The sequence below is a fragment of the Propithecus coquereli genome, unplaced genomic scaffold (assembly GCF_000956105.1).
Source record: "Propithecus coquereli isolate 6110/MARCELLA unplaced genomic scaffold, Pcoq_1.0 Scaffold279, whole genome shotgun sequence".
In the NCBI taxonomy this organism is placed as follows: domain Eukaryota; kingdom Metazoa; phylum Chordata; class Mammalia; order Primates; family Indriidae; genus Propithecus; species Propithecus coquereli.
In genome coordinates, this window is record NW_012148385.1 from 918,324 (window position 1) to 938,478 (window position 20,155).

Here is a 20,155-nt window from a genome sequence, read left to right on the forward strand (position 1 = left end):
TCAATCCTGATTCCTTAGAGCTTTTCATAGAGCTTAAAATAGAATTTTCATTTGTCATATTTATATATAATACTTCTTGATTATAATCTGGAACTTTATTATCTAAGAATGAATGTATCTGTGTTCACATCTGCACTTGGTTTTAGGATATGATTTTTTTTTTGAAACTAACAAAGCTAGAATGACTCAAGATGAATCAGGATGAAGATGACATTTTCTATACTCGCCTAGAGCTATTTACAGTTGTCCTTGTATATATGTTTGGTTTTGACTTTAATGATGATGTTACGTGTAAGCAAAATCACAACACAGGGATATGCCATGTACTGGACTGTGAAGAAGCAGAATTCTGCTGTTAAAGTATAAACTTCTACCTATCCCAATACCCTTACTCTGGCAAGTCGGCAGTTTCACTGTAAATATATTCACTTTACATTTAAGTTGCTCTACTTTTTTCACAGTATTGCTTTTGAAATAAATATAGTATGGTACAAGCGTAGTCAAATAGCACATTCCTTTTATGAAGTTGCTTTCTCACTTGTGAGACTGTGAGAAAGTGGCAAAAGGTGAGAACTCTTCTAGGTTTTCATTTCATTATTCTCAATCCCTGTTTTACTCAGTTACCAAACATTTTTTATTCCTTCTACTAGTTTTTCTTTAAGCAACACACAAACAGAATTATTTCAAGATATTTAACTAAATTTGGTCTATATAAATAAACCTCAACATTATTTCTGTGCATTATTCATTCAACAAATGCTTATTTCTTGCCTATTGTGCACAAGAAACTGCAAAGTGTTTAGGATATGCAGTAGATAATGAGACAAATATGATCCAACTTGTGATGTTTACAATCTAGAAGGGGATACAGATACTGAATAATTACTAAAACAAAGTGGTGATAAGTGATTTGTTAATACTGATACATGTAGATCTAGTTCATTTTAACTGCTGTAAAGGAAGTGAGTCCCAAAATGGTATATACCATATGATGCCATTTTTGTACATCTATAACAGACTTTATGAGACACAAACATGACAATGTAGTTACAAGTATAAGAACATGGACACCAGTCTTTAGATAAAGCTTACTCTTGGGAGGGAGAGGAATGGATGCAGGGAGAATGGTTAGCTATATCTTTAATGTTTCATTTCTTTAAAAAATATTTAAACAAATAAAATGATAATAAATGTTAGAAGAGTAAAGAATGCTAGGAGAGGGTATAATAAGACCTTGTTTAATGTGCTTGGTCAGATACGGTTGGTTTTCCCTGAAAGATAATACAGTATTTAAGTTTAGAAGGAGTCAGAGGAAGGGTGAAGTGGGGTTGATAGAATAGTTTGACTTGAAGGCCCCAGACCAGGAAGGAGTATAACACATTTGAGAAGGTGAGAGAAGGTAAATATGCTGAAAGAAGAGTGAGGCGAGGTAGATGGAGACTGGTTCCAAATCAGTTTTGGAGATAGGACCGTATTATATAGAGTGGGACTTCTCATATTTTAATGTGCATCAGAGTTCTTAAGAGTGTCTTAATTTTCAAATGCAACTTCCTGGGGCCCAATCCCAATCCTACAGTTTGATTCAATAACCTAAATTTTTAATGTGCACCCCAGGTGCTTTTGCTGCAGGTAGTCCCCTGGACACAGTTTGGAAAATATTTGTGGAAGGTTTTATATGCCATATTAAGAGTTTTGGGACTTTATTCAAAGTTCAGTGTGAAACTTGAAGGCTTTTAAGAAAGAGAAAGATTTGGTTCTTAAATAATGCCCTGTGGAGAATAGACTGGAGGGAGATAAGAGTTGAGGTTATGGACTCGAGATGTGTTGGTGGCTTAGACTAGAGGTGAAGTAGATGGACAGGAGATATATTTGAGATAGACTTGGCAGCACTTGGTATAGTATTTGGTGGGTGAAAAAGAATGAGATACCACGTTGACTACTAGGTTTTTAGTATAAGCAACAGGGCCAAAGCTGCTGCATTTACTAAGATGGAGAACATTGGAGAAGCAAACCTTGGCAGTATGGGAAGAAATTAGTTTAATTTGGGCTATTATAACAATTAAGAATCTGTTTCACTACAGATATCAAGAGATTGATTAATAGTGGTTTAAACAAATAGGGGGCTACTTTTCTAATATAACAAGAAGTCTGGGGTTAGATAATCCAGGACTAGTGCCATCAGTAAGGTAAGCTTCTGCTCCACCAGCCTTAGGTGTTGTCCTTAGACCTCATGCCTGTCATTTTATGGTCACAAAGTGGCTGTTCCACCTTTAGCCTCACCTGTGTGGCCAAAATGGAATTAAAAAGGAATTAAAAAGGAGATACCTAAGTCAGGAAAAAGAAGCTTTCCCAGAAACCCATTTGACACTCACTGGCCAGACTAGCTGCAACGGAATCTAGGGAAGTATTTTTACTTGGGCACATGGCTACCCTGCAAAAATAGAGATTCTCTTAGTATGGAAGGGGTGGAGAGTGGCTAGTACGTAGGTAGTTAGCAATGTGCAAAAGCTAACTTCTGTTTGAGATGTCTATATTTGTGAGATTCCTAAGTAATAATGTTGACTAAGCAGTCAGATTTAGGTCTCAAGCTTAGGAGAGTGATGTAAGCTGTACATACAATTTTGTGAATGGTCAGTATGAAGAGTAGTATTTGAATCTGTGGTGATGTCTGGGATTGCTCAAGGAGACAGTGTAAAGTGAGAAGGAAAGGGGACCAGAAGATAGCACCATAAGAAACCCCCATTTTAAAAGCAGGACAGAGTAGAAGGGGCTTCCACTAGGGAAATGTGGCCAGAGAGGAGAAAATCCAGGATAGTGTAGCATCAGGAGTCAAGGAAAGAGTATTTCAAGGAGTTTAGAAAAGCATTGAACTGTACCAAAGCATAGAAAATTAAGTACAACCCAGGCTTTCCATTTGCATGATGTCTTTCTTAATTTTTTGTTTTTTTTTTTTTTTGGTGTTAAAAGTATCCTTTTATTTGAAAAATTATGATGACAGTAGACTGTGGGTTTTTATTTTTTGCATTTGGAAAATTAAAAAGTGGCAGCTCAGGTGGTAACCTCCCACCACCACCCCTCTTCCAAAAAAAATTTATTGGCTTTGCGATCAGGTCAGGGAACTATTGGACTAGAGGAGGTTTAGCTGCTGATAGAAAAGTAAGGAATGAGAGTTTGAAGTAGATACAAGAGAGAAGCAATGGCCAATAAAGTGAGCCCCCAGTAAGAGATGAGACTCTTAGCACAAGTGGAGGATTATGTATGGTGGGAGGAAGAGCACTTCCTCTAATAAAAGAGCACTTAGAAAGGCAAGTAGAGAGGCATCAGTCTACCAGACTTCAAGCTTTACTACAATGCTATAGTAACCAAAACAGCATGGTACTGGTACAAAAGCAGAGATACAGACATTTGGAACAGGTCTGAGAACTCAGATATAAAACCATCCTCATATTGTCATCTAATCTTTGACAAAGCAGACAAAAATATACATTGGGGAAAAGAATCTCTATTAAATAAATGGTGCTGGCAAGACTGGATAACTAGATGCAGAAGATTGAAACTGGATCCCCACTCTTAGCTCTCACGAAAATCAGTTCACGATGGATAACAGACTTAAACCTAAGGTATGAAACCGTAAGAATTCTAGAAGAAAATATTGGGTAAACTCTTACAGACATTGGCCTAGGCAAAGAATTTATGAAGAAAACCCCGAAAGCAATCAAAGCAGCAACAAAAATAAATGGGACCTGATCAAATTAAAAAGCTGCACAGCCAAGGAAACTATCATTAGAGTGAATAGACAATCCACAGAATGGGAGAAATTATTTGCTTTCTACTCATCCGACAAAGGGCTGGTAACAAGAATCTATATAGAACTTAAGAAAATCAACAAGAAAAAATCAAACAACCCCATCAAGAAATGGGCAAAGGACATGATCAGAAACTTTTTAAAAGAAGACAGAATAATGGCCAGCAAACATATAAAAATATGCTCAACATCTCTAATCATTAGGCAAATGCAAATCAAAACCACAATGAGATATCACCTAACTCCAGTGAGACTGGCCTTTATCAAAAAGTCCCAAAAGAACAAATGCTGGCGTGGATGTGGAGAGATAGGAACACTCTTACACTGCTGGTGGGACTGCAAATTAGTGCAACCTCTGTGGAAAGTAATTTGGAGATATCTCAAAGAGCTAAAAATAGAAATACCATTTGATCCAGCAATCCCACTACTAGGCATCTACCCAAAGGAAAAAAAGACATTCTATAATAAAGACATCCGCACTCGAATGCTTGTGGTAGCACAATTCACAATTGCAAAGATGTGGAAACAACCCAAGTGCCCATCAATACATGAGTGGATTAATAAAATGTATATGTATACTGTGAAATACTACTCAACTACAAAAAACAATGGTGATCTAGCACCTCTTATATTATCCTGGATAGAGCTTGAGCCCATCCTTTGAAGTGAGGTATCACAAGGATGGAAAAACAAGCACCACATGTACTTGCCAACAAATTGGTACTAACTAATCAACACTGAAGTGCTCACGTGGTAGTAATATTCATTGGATGCCTGTCAGGTGAGAGGGGGGTCTGGGGGCGGGTAAACTCACTACTAATGGAGACGGAGTGCACTGTATGGGGGAACAACATGCTTCTAGCCCTGGCTTGGGTGAGGCAAAAGCATTACATGTAACCAAAATGTTTGTACCCCCATAATATTCTGAAATAAATAAATAAATAAAAATGTCATAAATGGGGAAAAAAAGGCAAGTTGGTAGGTTTGCAGACATGATGGGGGGAGGTTGAAGGTGTTTGTCTGTTGGCTTTCATTCTTCTGAAGGGTATGAAGCGAGGCTTTCTGCTGAGTTGAGGTGTGGGGTTGGAGGGAGACAGGTTTTAGGGCATAGAGAAGATAGGAAATCTTTGTTCTTGTAGATTGGGAGAGAGAGCTGAGGGAAACATGGCAATGTTCTGAGAACACTATTGAGGTTGGTAACCATGAATTCACAGCAATGGCAGTCTGCCCCATTGTTTTTGCCCCCTATATCCTATGGCTGCACCCTGAATTTGGTTAGAGGCAGGTAGTAGCAGCAGAAGATCAAGCAAAGGATTTTAGAGCATTTCTCAGACAGTGATTTTAAGAATAGGCTTTGGAATCTACTTTAGACCCTTCCTAAGTAGAGGGCCTACTTTTAGGGTTTTTTCCTTCTTAGAATTTGGTTCTACTTATAGAATTTTCAACTAACATAGATTACACATACAAGTGAGTTCTGTGTGTAATTGTGTTATGCTCAACCTCCTTGCTTTTACAGGATAAAATATTACTGATAAGAATGTAAGTGTTCAGATAAAGACAGATGCTAAGCAGTCTCATGATGATGCCCTAAACTGGTGCTGGTGCCATATATCTATATAAAATACATACATAATGTAAAATTAGAGATATATGTATATATACACACACATATATATCAAACTTACATTGCTTTACTTTTGAGGGTCTTTAAAATACCTTTTTTGTTAGCAGATTTCTGTATTATATGTTGGAGAAGCTTGCTATGTAACTGGAATGGTAATCAAATTTAAATGGCTGTGAAAATACTTTGGAAAGTATATAGCACCAGAGAAACATACAGTTATTACACCTTTCGTGTGTGTGGTTCATAAAGCACACGTTGGACTTTTCATAATAGAACTATAAAATCAACATGAGAGAATATATATGGTTAAATATGGCCCTCTGGAGACCAATGAAAATGAGGGATATCTTTCTAACATGAAAGCACTTAGTAAGGATGTATTGTGGTTGGAATAACTAGAAAACTTGTGTCAATGTGCCTTACTTTGTTCTAGTAGCAGGATTTAGGGCCTGCTGAAAGAGTTAGGTCCTTAAAATCGAAATTGAAACATAATTCTTCCTATATCACTGCCAAAAGTTTGTTTCTCAGCAGAAAGAACACCCCATCTCTTTTCGGGGAATTTATTTGCATTTAATTTTAATTTACATAAGACAGTGTCATTGTAAGAATATTTTGATTTCAATGGCCCTGATTTTTTAATTTAAAGTAATGTATATAAAAATATTTGGTGACCAATTTCGTCTCTTCCTATCTTATCTTTGCTTTTAGGTTCTTTGATTCTTGGGTTTTACGTACTTGTTTCTTAGTTATAATGACAACTACAAACAACTATAACACTTTATCATTCCAGAAGTGTGGCACCTTGTTCTCTCTCTGAACACACTAATGTAATGCTAACTAATCTTCAAAAAGTTTTATAAATATTTGTTTGTATAAGAGAGGAAAAAGACCAGGAAAATAGTGAATGAGAAACTTTGATAGTTGTTAATGCAATACAAATACTCTTAGGTCTCTACCACATGAAAAATACAGTTTTATTCTTCAGAGGAATAGCTGCCTTTGTTTGCCCTTGCTCATTTCTGTTTGTCTTCTATTTGTTGCTTACTTGTTACTTAGGAGTGCTGTTTTTCAGACTACACAAAGATATATTATTAGTTACTTTTATAATCAGGTATTAAAAAGAGAGATGCTTATGAGCCCACTGGTATCTTTTTAGACCATTCATTGGCATTTACCAGAATAATATGAACCATTGAGATAAGAAGTTGTTTATCTGCTGTCAATGCTGTAAAAGCAGTCATATTTGCTTTTCTTCACATTCACCCAAAACTCACATTTCATTTTTAGAGATTTAAATGCAAAGAATAAAGATAATATCTTTAACGTTTTCCATTTGTTGTTTGTGGTATTGATATATCAAAATAAATTATTTCATTTGTTTCCTTATTTTCTCTTCATTTAAAAAAATGCAACTTTGACCAGCACCTGAATATATTAGTAAAATAAAACATATATAAAATTAATATCTCTGATTTCCCCATAAATTGTTTCTTAGTTGCTATTTTCTGATTTCCTATTACAATATATTTTTGTCTTGGTATTGTATCATTGAAGAAGTCCCAGATTATTTTAGAAAATATCTCGGCTCAGTAGACAGGTAGTGGTTAAGACACTGACTCTGCCTGCAGGCTGACTGAGCTTGAGCCCTTGATCTGCCACTTACTAGCTCTGATACCTTGCTCAGGTTATTTAAATGTTTCCTGTCCTTTGAATAATAACAGAGATAATTATACTTAAAGCACTTAGCTCTGTCAAGGGAGAGTAGGTGTTTCACATTAACTATTTTGTTGTAAATTAATATGTGATCTTAATTTTTGTCTTCATGGGCTTTCAGATTTCTTTGACATGATTATGACTTAAACTTAGAAGTCATAATTATGTTGAAGAAATCTGAAATAGTAAGTGAAATTATTACAGATTAATCTCATTGAGAAATTTTGAAAATGGTATGCTTAAAGGAGTTTATTAGCTAATTCAAGAGCAGAATGCAGTATTTGGAGCTGCCATTTTAAGGTTGTATTTTTTAAGTGAAATTTCTGTAGGATAGAAATTCTCTCCTTTAGAGTAAAATTTACAATTTAATTTATTCCTCTCTATTGAAGTTACTATATGAGAACTTCCTACATTTGTGTAAAAATTTTGAAATATGGTCATGAAATTGCTGAATTGCTATTCCCATAAAGGATTTTTTCTAATCTTCTCATCACATCAGTTTGGATTAGTTTTGTCTATATATAGTGTATTAATAACTGTGTCCGAATAAATAATTGAAAAGCTTAGGGACATGTGGCCTCTTACTCATCCTAGATTGATTATAAAAGTACTGTAATTTTGTTTTGCACGTCCTTAAAAATATTAAATAAGCTCAGTAGTAAAGGAGAGAGGAAATATCTGTGATAATATACACATTGTACAAGTTTATTTTTCTACCTTTGTTGGGCAAGGTGATTAATTTACATATGCTGGCAACTTAAAATTTTTCTTTAGCTGCATTGTAATAGGTGTATATGTTTTAACCTGACTTTAAGAGAAATATTTATGAAAGAAGGCTGAAAGCTTATTTTCATTTAAAGGCTATAAATGGCCAAGCTGGAGTAAAGCTTTTTAAAACAAAATTGGATCTGGAGTCATGATGGTTTATTTAACAGATGAAGAAGAGTATCCATTCCATGACAACAGATACTGCAGTGAGCTGGAAATGAGAGAGCAGCTTACGTCAAACTAGAGGCGGTAGAAACAGAAGGATGGTTTTTCAGTTACCTGCTTTTTTTCATTAAAGCAGCTCCAGAAGGGCTGAATTAGTCTTTGTATGAAGACAGAAACTAAAGATGAAAACAAAGGAAACCTCAGTTTGGCAGTTGGTAATAGAGTTGGAAATAAAATAGTTGGAGCGAAGGAAGTGTAAAACTGATGAATCAAACATTTCTCCCTCCCTCCCTCCCTCCCTCCATGCCTCCTCCCTTTCTTTCCTTCTCTCCTGTCCCTTCCATTTTCTTCCCTTCCTCCTTCCTTCCAGTATTTAGCATAGGACCGTTATGGACGAGAGCTAAGTTGCTATTTAATCCTTTGTTTTCCTTCTGTCTTGGATAAAAATCTGAGATCTGTTAAGGACTCACATCATCATGGTCTAATTGTACAGACTTGGGAATTCAGATACCTGAGTTCTTTCCCAGCTACATCATTAATTCATATGTTATGTGACCTTGAGTCAGGGCCCTTCATCTCTGTTAGTAATAAATAAAATATATTTATCAGTGGATTTTACAACCAGCATGTCAGGGATTTTTAAAAACAATTATAACTGTTTAAAATGTTGAACTCTTCAGAGTCATCTACTATATAAATACAAAGTCATACGATTATCTAATTCTAATAATTGCTGCATACTTGGAAGTACAGATTTATCAGGGCATTTACAAAAACCACACAATTCAACCTTTAAATAAGCTCAAAATGAATAGGAGAATGATAGTATTAAAGACTTAGGAATGTCATGTGTTAGACTTGCAAAATTTATAGAATCCCCACCTGTTTCTAATTGTTTTGGAAAAAAAGTGAGATTTTGGATATGCCGAGCATGCCGGTGTTAGATAAACTCATGTGAACTGTAATCTTTTTGTCCCATTGTTGTCATGACTTTGTACAAATAAACTAAGATAAGGTCGTCTGGTTCTGGCAGGCTCTGATAAAGATTTGATAAGGAAAATGCAGTAATACTGGAAAATCTGCAAGATGAAGGGGAAATTTTTAAAATCTAATTTACAAATTTTAATGGATACCTGCCCAAGTGGAGTTTCTCTTTACTGTGGGGAGGCATACATTAAACATCAGGGCCCTTAACTTATATAGGCTACTGTTGCTGCTGCGTATAGGCTATTTCTTTATATCAAGGAATGATTCATTCTGAATGATTCATCAAAACACAGCTTCCATGCCTCTGGCATTTACTGTTAACCCATTTATTTTCTGGACTTGGCCTTTGTGACAGGTATTTAAAAATCAATGTAACTCAAGTATCCAGTGGGGAATTAGGGGAATAAGCCTTGATCAGTGGTTAGCACACCTACATCCTTTGCAAGAGTTGGCTTGGAGGTGGCTGGGCTATTTTCCAGAGTGCCTCTCTCCTTTATTGTTTGCCATGGTAGGCATTCCAGAGGGAATGTCAGTTTAGATAGGAATATTTGTGGAACTCTTTTTTAACAGCCTAGGAAGTGGACTATCCCTAAATGAAATAACATTTCATCTGTTGTCTCAAAACTGTTAAACCAGTTTCATTTTCTTTCTACTCATAGCTCATTTCATGTTTTGTGCAAACTTTGAAAATATAGGTGGCTATTTGCATTTGTGGTTTTACTTTTATACCGTGCCTGTGCACGTGCTGCCTCCTAGTGCTTTTCTGTCTTGGAGGGGATGACACTCACTTTGTGATCGAGCTCCTGTCTCCGGCCTGGATTAAATTGAGCTCTGCAGCTAGCCTTTTGTTTTCATGGGAAGAACATCACACTTCCATGATAGTCATTAGTAATTTTTGTTAAGGCAAGCTAATGTTTCCCCTACCCCCAGATTAGTCACAGAGGACACAGCCTTTGTACATTAAAGTTTTCTGATTTATTCTCATTTCATATTTATCTCTGAGCTGAAATATGTTTGTGAATAAAGTGTTAGTATATTCTGAATAAACCGATTATATTCTAAAATCAATCTTGGGCCTTATTAAGAAGAAATTTTATTTTAGAACTTTTGGAATACTGAATAAGTGACTAAGTGATACAAACTATAATAAAATCTCTTCAAACTAGCTAGGTCTGAATTCAGAATTTTAAGAAGGAGTGTAGATTATGCATACAGTCACTGAAACAGATAAGAATTTATTGCTTAGAAGGACTAATGTATTTTAAAGAATAAGAACTATGGGTAATTAACATATTAATGGCATGTTTACTGGAATCTGGATTTTTCTTCAGTAGTGAGGGAAATGAGATACACAAATACACCATGTGGGTCATGTGTATAGTGCCATAGTGAGGCAAATGTAGAAGGAGATTACTTCTGATTTAAGAGGTTGGAGTAGAGTTCACAAAGCAAAGAGTAAGGAAATAGTATGCACTGTGGGTTAGAAGGAACAAAGCAAGTACATTCAGAGTTTTGGAGGGAGAGGAGGTATCTAATTGTCAACTGTGTCCCTGGTGCATGCTGTCTCAGGGCACTAGGTGGGCAACTGGCAACAAGCTACACGGATAATGAATGCTGGGAGGGGAAGTGGCTTTCAAGCTAGCCCTTGAGGAAAGGGAAGGATTCGATTAGGAATCTGGGTGTTCTTAGAAGAGCATGGACACCAAGAAAGAAACAAGGGCAATAAACGAGACCAATTTTGCTCCATCAAGGTTGAGAGAGAAAAGTACATTAGCCAGACTGAAGAACCTTCAGTGCAAGGCCAAAAGTTTAAGTTCTATCAGGAATGATTTTGGGATTTCTTGACACTCCTGTTTAGAAACCTTTAGTGATTAAAGCAATGTTTTGAGAAGATGATTAGAAGTATGTGGAAAGTTTTGGAGGGTGGAAGAAAGACGAGAAGCAGAGGGCCACCAGTTAGAAGAACTGAATAAATCTGGTGATGGTATTTGCAGATGTAAAAGTTAAGGGAGGTGGAAGAATTGATAATGATTACAATTTAATCCCCAGGTAGTGGTAAGAAATTGAATATTTGATGCTTGGAGGACAATATTTCATTTAGTCAATATATATTTAATGAGCACCTAATATGTGTGGTAGGCACTGGGGTTACAGTGGGGAACATGGAGCCCACATTGAATGAAAGAAAGACAAGAAACAAGTTAAAATATATATGTAACACACACATATATATATAAAAAATCAGGTAATGGCATTTGCCCTGGAGAGGAAAGCAAGGCAAGGAATAAGGAGTGAAGAAAAGAGAGAGTGTTATAATAGAATAACATTTGAGTAACATTTGAGTAGAGACCTGAAGGGAGGGAGGGAGCCTCCTTACTGCCTGGGGAAAGAGCATTCCCAGCAGCAAGTGGAGGCTCTGCCTGCCGGAGACCAGCAGGAAGACCTGGCTGGAGTCGAGCTGCAGGGGGAAGTGTGGTTGGCAGTGAGATGTGCAACGCAACCAGGGAGTAGAGCACTTGGGATCCTGAAAGCCACGATAGTTAAATTTGACTCTGGGTGTGATGGAAAGGCATGGGGATCCCTGTGGCAGCAGAGGGGAGTAACAGGAGGCTGTCAGTCCTCCAGGTGAGACAAGGTGGTGGCTCAGATGAGGCCTAGGGCAATAGTGATAGAGGTGGTGAGAAGTGATGGGATTCCAAACATATTTTGGAGGTAAATCAAAGAGAATTTGTTGGTGAGTTGTGAGAGAAATAATAGAATCAAGGACTACCTCCCAGGGACTATACAGTGGATTTGTGTGAATTAGGAAAAGCTAATTCTGTCTCTGGGCAGGAAGCAGATCTCAGCACCTTTGGGTGAAGAAGGCCCCCTTCCCACCAGCAGATGTACCTAGTGCTAGGACACCTAGTATGGGCTAGGTAACCCAACCTGGCCCTGCGGCCGGGCATCCTTGTGGAGGGCTCAATCTGTACAATCAAATGCAGCAACACTGGATGATGCATGAGTTTTCGGCCTGAGCAAGAGGGTAAATTGTAGTGTCATCACCAAATGGGGGTACTGGAAGAGGGGCCAACTGCGGTAGAAGGCAGAGCAAAGCAGGTTCTGTTTTGGACCTAAGTGTGAGGTGCCTGTTAAACGTCCTGGAGACAATGTTGGGTAGGCAGGTGGCTATGGACTACTGGAGTGGGGTGGAGAGCCAGGACCACTGCTGTTTTGAGTTTGAAATGATAGTGTGGCAGTCAAATGGAGCTGTGGGGCTAGAGCTTGGGAACAAAGATTTGAAGTTGTAGGTTGGGAAGTCATTCTGTCCAGAGGAACATATGAAACCTTTGAGGGACATTACATGGAAGAACAAGAAGGATGGAGAAGGCCTTTGAAGTATTATTGGCAGTGGACAGTGGACAGTGAATCTGCAAAGCAGCAAACAGGAGGAAGATCAGGGTGATGAAGCATCATGGAAGACAAGCCATGAGAAGGTGGGGAGTGCTGGGGTGATCACAGGGAAGCAGGGCTCAGGAAGCTGCTGGAGCTTTTGGGAGTACCGTTTAGAGGTAACAGTACGAAGGTAATTTTTAGGGAATTAAAAATATGCTTTCAGAAAATGTACACTGAAAGGGGGGAACAACAGTGTCAAGTGTTGATTTTTCAAAATATGATGGAGCCGTGTCTGTATTAAGGCAGAGATAAAGGAACCCGTGAAGGAGGGAGAAGTTGAAGACGGTAGATTCAAAGGGTCAAGTGAGGGAGCAAGGTTAGGGGATCTGGAGGACTTAGTGGAAGGACTAGGTGAAGAAGTGAGTCTCAGAAATGAGGATGCTTTTTGCTTTGAGAGATGGGAACAGTTTTTTTATCCTTTCAGTAAAGTTGTAGTGGGGATCATCTGTCTGTTTTTACGGGATCACCATTGTTGTTAAAGGCCTGAAGAAAGTATGGAGGAAATCAATAAGAAGAAAAATTGTCAAGCAGTGATGAGAGCCCAGTTGGAAGTATGGAGAGTAATCTGTAATGGCCAGTGTTCTGTGGCCCAAGAGCACAGAGAGTACTGGCAATTCAAAATTAATCCTAATAAAAAAGAAGTTAAAGGCACCTGGAACAGTGGTTCATAACCCAGAAGAGTGCGTGTCAAAGTCACCTGGAGACTATTAATAAAAGCTATGCATGCTTTTATCTCTTTTCCCTAAAATGTATCGAACTGAGGTATAGGAGTAGGACAACTAGAAATGGGAGGAGGGATGCTTATGTATGCTTTTAGAACATTCTGGGTGGAGCTTTTTTAGCTCTTTCTCCCACCCTTATTGAGAAAACTGTTCTAGACTGTTGGGGTACCTGTTGACTGCAGGGTACAGGTTGGAAGGGAAGCTAATGGACTGAAGGAGTAAGAGTAAGGCTTTTTGGAGTGATATCAACACAAACAGTAAGTAGTGGTTTGTAGTCAGCCAGTTAGATTCCTGCACTGTCGAACTTTACAAAGCCTTTCATGTGCTCATGAATCTCTAAGGGGATTTAAAACCTTAAGAACACATCTGACAGGACCCTTATTTTCATGAAGCAGCTATGGACTATTTTCTATGAATCACACTTTGAAAATGCTGAATTGGAGAAGTCTAGCAATGGTCAGTTCCAGTTCGTTTTAAAAGTTCACAGGTTATGGGAAAAGGAAACCACAGTGGAAAGGAAGAATGTCCAGGTTAAGACCTGGAAGCACAGCTTCAGAGCTGTGGCTTTGTTGGTGGAGAGCTGGGTTACTTTCCATCCCTCCAATCAAACTTCTGTTTTCTGCCATTGAATCCAGTATCACTTGGGTCATTAATATGAATTTTGAAGTTGCAAAGTGTAAGACAAAATTGGGAATTTATGAAGTATTTACAAAGATTCTATGATCAATAGATTAGTTTGTCATAAACAGATGCCTAAAGTCTTTACGAGAGCAGGCCAAAATCAATCACTGTCTTTAGGATAACTAGCCTTTTCCTTTTAACTATAAGAACAAGAAGGTAGATAACCATCAAAAGTAGATACACTTTGTTGAAGTCTTTGGAGCACTCAATAGTGATGATTTAACATTTTGGGAGTTTACCCACCTTTTCAGGAGAGGTAGTGTCATAGGCTCTGAAAATGACCCAATTTGTACTGCTGGGCAGTGAACGGCAGACTACCTTTCCAGTGAAGGACAGCCCTATTTGTAAGTGGAAGATGATAATTAACACTGAATATTGTTAAGGTTCACAAAGAAGCCAGTGATTGATGAGGACAGTGATTGCTGGCAGGGATTAGACATTCATATAGCATGATTTAGTTTTTAATAATGATGTGACATGAATTTTTTCAGTATACAATCTGGCCTGTAGTATTGAGACATACGAAATGGGAATGGTTTTATTTTCACTTCCAACTATGTGAGCTCCATAGGTCACAGGCTTCCATTCCTTTGTGCCAGTTTGATATCATTCCCTTCCTTCCCCCATGTATCTTATCTATATTATCGAATTTTCCCTCACAATCCTCTGTTACAGAAAAATACCACACACATGCATTCTTTTGGCTATAGAAGTATGCTCGAGATCACTTTTTGCTTGTGATCCAGCTGAAGAGTTCAAAGCACATGGAAATCACTTATTGGTGACAGTTGGACATTGTGTTTATTTTCCCCTGTGGATGCCTAAACTTTCTTTTCTTCACAGGTAAAGTCAGTCATAAATCTTTTATTTGCTGCATATACTGGAGATGTGTCTGCACTTCGAAGGTATGTTTACAGGGTGGACTAGCATGTGGTTTACAGATGCTTATGAAGTTGCTCCTGAGCGAGTACCCATTTAAGGCTAAGGTCTCACTTCCATTTTCCTTTAATGAAAATGACCCAAACAAAATTTGTATTAAATTTCCACTTCCAGTGCCTTAGGCTTGCTGTCCAATTTTGTCCTTTTCTACTGCTTATAGAAGCCCAGATCTATTTTCCCAGGTGGTGACTGTGAAATGAATCTGGCTAATTGGTATTAGTGGCTTACTGGAATTGGACAATGCCTCTCACTCCCCACCTACCCTCCACTCCCCATCTTTGGGGTGCGTGCGACGGAGGTGGGGAGGCAAATAGGGGTAACTGGCGTCCTGCAGATCACCAGGATTAGAAAGACCGTGTATGGAAAGGCCTGTGTACCTAACATAAGGTCTCTTGTATAGAGTTGCAACTCATTTTTAAAGTCGAAAAATGTCTATGAGTAATTTCCACCCTTGTTGTAAAGTCTGATTAGTTCTGTACTAATAGACTGTGAAATGTTAAGGAATGCCAGTCTCAGTGAAAACATCTAACTTTCACTATAGGTATTAGTTTCTTACCCTTCTGAGATATAAACTTTGGTATGGTTGTGCCATTATTCTTGAGTTTTGAACAATAGTGTAACGAAGCTTAATTCTGTGAGAGATGGCTCACATTTCTTAGCCAAAAAAAAGCAAAGCTGAGGAAGAGTGGTGAAGTGGCATTCACCCAAGACACATTGTGCACTGGTTCCCATTAATGAGCTTGGTGAAGGATGGAGTATCTGATGGGGCCTTAGACTGAACTGATGGGGTAAATGTTACACGTGTGCATTAAATTTCTTTTATATAAAATGAATAGCTATGCTTACGAATTTTCAGATTTGCTTTGTCAGCCATGGACATGGAACAGCGGGACTATGATTCTAGAACAGCTCTCCATGTAGCTGCTGCAGAGGGTAATTCATGAACCACTCATATATTTTTTTCCAGATTTAATTTCTACTCCATACTAAAATCTGCTTTCTTCTGGGGGGGCGTGGTGTAGGTCATGTTGAAGTTGTTAAATTTTTGCTGGAAGCCTGCAAAGTAAATCCTTTCCCCAAGGACAGGTGAGCACTTACCTTACCTTATAACCTAAATCAGTAGTTTATTAACAGGACTATAATAGTCAAGTGATGGTATATTTAAATCCACTAAGACATTCTTGAACCTGCTATAGCATTTTATAAGGGCACCAAACAAAATCTTTCTGCTAGATAGATCATTCTGTCTCCATATACTATATCTTATCTAAGAATGGCATCTTATTTAGAAATTTTTGGGTTAGTTTATCAGTACACTATGTGAAAAAAACAATTCTTTGTGTTTTGTATAAAAAATTGTAAGAAAACTGTTGTTCAAGAACTCTAGAATGTATTGGAGTTGAAATTCATTCGGGCACTATCAGTTTTAGAAGGCTTTGTGGAAGTTGAATTTTAATCAGTGCTTTGGGGAAGAGATGAGATTTGAAGGCCCAGAATGAAGAGAAGGGCATTCTGTCTCGAGTGGAAGAAGTCTGCTTGGAACATATTCTGCTCCTCTCCTACCTCCTGGTTTACATGGCAAACTGCTGTCCATCCTGCAGCACATGCTGTCCACAGAGTGGTCAAGGCAGGGATAAGAATGCAGCTTACATATATGTACAGTTAACTCTAGACTCAGAGCCTTGGACATTATGTGCTGGAGTAGAGTGTTTGAGTCACTGAGCAACGAGAATAAAGGTTTAGAAGAATGGAAGGAAAAAATACTTTATGGAGATGTTTAATATACATGATAAGGAGTTTGGATTTGATAGTTTAGGACTGGGAGCTGTATTAAGATTTGGAACAAGGTGATTACTCCTCTAGCTGTTAGATCTTCCTGTTTATTAAGCTTTATTTTTTAAATTAGGGCTTCAGTTTTGTTGGTTCAGCTTGCAAGAAATGCAGAAAAGTTATGTGTCTGAAAATCAGTAGCAATTTTCTAAGTGTGGTAACACTTTGGCTACCTAATTTTATTCCTATAGTTGTTAAAAAGCATCATGATTAAAATGACCTTTGTTGGGAGAATTAAAAAACCTCATGTTAGGGCGACGCTTCCCCCTTTAACTCCCAGATGTAATGCCCATCCCAGCTTCCAGAGAAAGAAACTGAAGAGTGTTTTCCTCCTGTGTTTATAATCCCAACTAAAACACTAACACATGCTGAAAATATTTAAGTATTGATTTTTTTTTCCTTGCCCTAAATTGGTCTCTAGGAATGTGGAAGTAGAAGTACTTATCTGACAGGCAAAAGTTAGCTACGTAACTAGGTAACTCGGTATTCAACAATTCCAGAATGGAACCTACAGACCCAAGGCAATTCTTTTTCTCTATTTCATACAATCAGTGTCACCTTAAATTACAATATAGGTTTGAGCGAAATCAGTGTATTCTTTAAAGTTGATATTTTTCATTATTTCATGGAAGAGTGGTTATTAAAAAAAAAATAAGGTAACTTGCAGCTGACTTCAGTTTTTCCAAAAAAACAATTACATGCTACAGAGGATGATTAAAAAGTCCCTGGTTCAATAGCATTGACACCTTAAACTAATGAAGGCCTATTTAAAAGTACAAGGCCACTTAATTCAGCTCTTTTTTGAGAAACACAAGATACATGCAAAGTGTTACTTACCTGATTTTAAAAATTAAAAACAGGCTACCAACCTTTATTCAAAGATATTAAAAAATGAGACTATTTAAAAAAACCTTTCGTTTCCATATTGTGACCCTATTTAGGTGGGTAAAAGGTTCAGGACAGAGGTCGAAAGGAAAGAAAGAAATGGGAAGAAGTAAAACCAGAAAAAAGGTGGTGAGAGTGGCATATGAACAGATGGAGTAAGAGAGGCCAGCAGCTGTGGAGAAGTTCCCGCCATAAGTAAAGAGAGAGGGTAGGAAGACAGGCCTCACCGTGAGTGTATGGAGTACTAGGGAACTAATGACCATACCCTGTCATTTCCTGGAGCTGCAAGTTGTATAGTGCTGCCTCCTACAAGAGGCTTAGCTGACCAACCACTGCTGGCAAGTCTTCCTTTCTTATTATCTTCAAATCTTCATCTATATCACTTTAAACAGCACAGCCCCAGAAACACACTTAGTATGGAAAGGGGAGTTATTCTTCTGGTCGTGTAGTGTTCTGAGTCCATGGCTTCCCGTCCTTACCAGAGATGATGAAAATGTCAACTCCTCTGGGGCCGATCTTGCTTCTCCAGTGTGTGTTTGAGCACCAATGAGGTCATGGTTATTTCTAGAGTTCTGTGATTTATTGTGATTTTGAATTGACAGGAACACAAATTTTCTGTCCAAGGCTAGGGTGATGGATTTTACATACCTGAATTTTTTTTTTTGAACATTTTATTTAAAAAGAGATATTTTGGACTTTTCATGAAGCCAAAAATCAGGAACTGTAGAGTCTATTCCTGTCAGCACGAGGACTTTCCTAATAAAGGTCTGTCCATAAGCACTTGGATGCGTAAACAAGATCCTTTCATAGATCTTTTTCTCTTCTCCTCATACCCCAATTTGTCTCTGAGACCACGTTTTGAATTGTAAGTCCCTGTCTGCATTTCTGTAATTGATTCTTACTTGTAAAACTGCAAAAATGGCTAAATGTGAATGGCCATTTAACCTTCACTTAAAATCCAGGAATGCTAGGTGATCATCTTGTCCAGAAGTTACCTAATGACCCTGTCCGTGCTGTACTACTTGTCTAGGTGGAATAACACTCCTATGGACGAAGCACTGCATTTTGGACACCACGACGTAGTTAAAATCCTCCAAGAATACCAAGTCCAGTACACACCTCAAGGAGATTCTGACAATGGAAAGGAAAATCAAACCGTCCATAAGAATCTTGATGGATTGTTATAATGGTCTTAACTCCCAAGATTTAAATCACTTACCTATTTAATTGTGGAAAATGATTATGAAGACCGTGTGTATTTCTATCTGGTAGTGATGTACATTTTACAACATTTGTCATTTCAGTGTTACTGGAGTTTTCTTCATTGTGCGCACAGGACAAATCTGATCTCTTTGGGAAAAAATAGAAATAAAACAATCTCCCTCCATAATGTGAGCAATATTTACCTCGTGCATTGTATAATTTGATGTAAAAGAAATAGTTACCAATGCTAGCTTAACTGTGTGGTCTTCATGATTTATTTGTGTGTTTTGTGAATTTTCAATTTATGGTGATGATCTGCTGATATGCATTTATAAATTAAGCTCTGTTGTACAGTCTGTCCAAATAGGTCAAAGCTGCCTTTAGAAGCAAATATTGTGAGTTTCATGACTTCAAATATAGATTTAGTATGGAGTGTCTGAACAACTATATGCACTTATGGTTGTGTGTTTAAAATGTCTCCCTCACGCCAGCTTCACGATGTGACTCTTAAAAATTTATAATAATTAACACCTGTTAGTAGGATAGACCAATGCTGAGTAGACTTTATCAGGGAATCTGTTTAAGATATGTTTGGTGACCAAAACATATGTGTGAATGTAGTTACAATACTTCTGAAAAAAATTTCCTTTTTCTATGTCCCCTTAGTCCAGCCTCTCTTCTCAGACGTTTAGCTATCTGCCTCTTTCCTTTTGCTGGGAAGGTGAGTGTTGGCATACTATGCAGTTTTCATGTTTTCCACAGTAAGTCAGAAAATGCCTCCTGTTTCTGGCATCAGAGCTGTAACTTTGCCATTTGTCTATAGAAGATGAATCAGAGACAAAATGTAAGCTAAGTATAAATTAGTCAAACTTATCAGTCTAAAAAATTAAAGGATGTGCTACTGTAGCTCTTTGAGAACATTTTTTTAGCTTCTAGGATAAAGAGAAATTCAGAAATGCTCTAAGCTACCAAAGTTATTCTGATAGTATGAGAACTGCTACACATAACATTTGTTTGTAAGCCCGTCATTAAAAGTCCGCATCAAGGTATTTGTCCTCCTTGGGGGGGACCAACGGATCACTCCAGATTTCTTCTGATTCTCTATTGTATAATTCTTGGTGGGCTCTTTTAATAAGAGGCCATTTCATTTTAAATTGCGACCCATTATTTCTTTGTCATAGGGAGGTAATTCAGAATTAATTCGCAAAATAGGTAAAAGGGGCTTCAAAACTTAAAGAACAGGATTTTCTAGGAATTGCACATGTATTTTATCCTATCATACCTCAAAGAGATAAAGGGGTATGGTAGTGAGGATTTCTGATATTAAGCACACACTCACGCACACACAAACGGACTTCTCTGAAGCAGTATGTAGTAAAATGAGCAAAACTCTCAACT

At 37.7% G+C, this 20,155-nt stretch overlaps 1 protein-coding gene across 1 annotated transcript in view; it reads left to right on the plus strand.

The window, feature by feature from the left end:
* The window catches only part of GLS (glutaminase), an 82,094-nt gene extending 63,353 nt beyond the window's left edge, over positions 1–18,741 (plus strand). The window contains exons 15-18 of the mRNA XM_012647921.1: positions 14,744–14,805; positions 15,696–15,772; positions 15,862–15,925; positions 18,585–18,741. Coding sequence (XP_012503375.1) covers positions 14,744–14,805; positions 15,696–15,772; positions 15,862–15,925; positions 18,585–18,741 — 360 coding nt within the window. The remainder of the gene's footprint in view (positions 1–14,743; positions 14,806–15,695; positions 15,773–15,861; positions 15,926–18,584) is intronic.
* Positions 18,742–20,155: the final 1,414 nt, after the last annotated feature.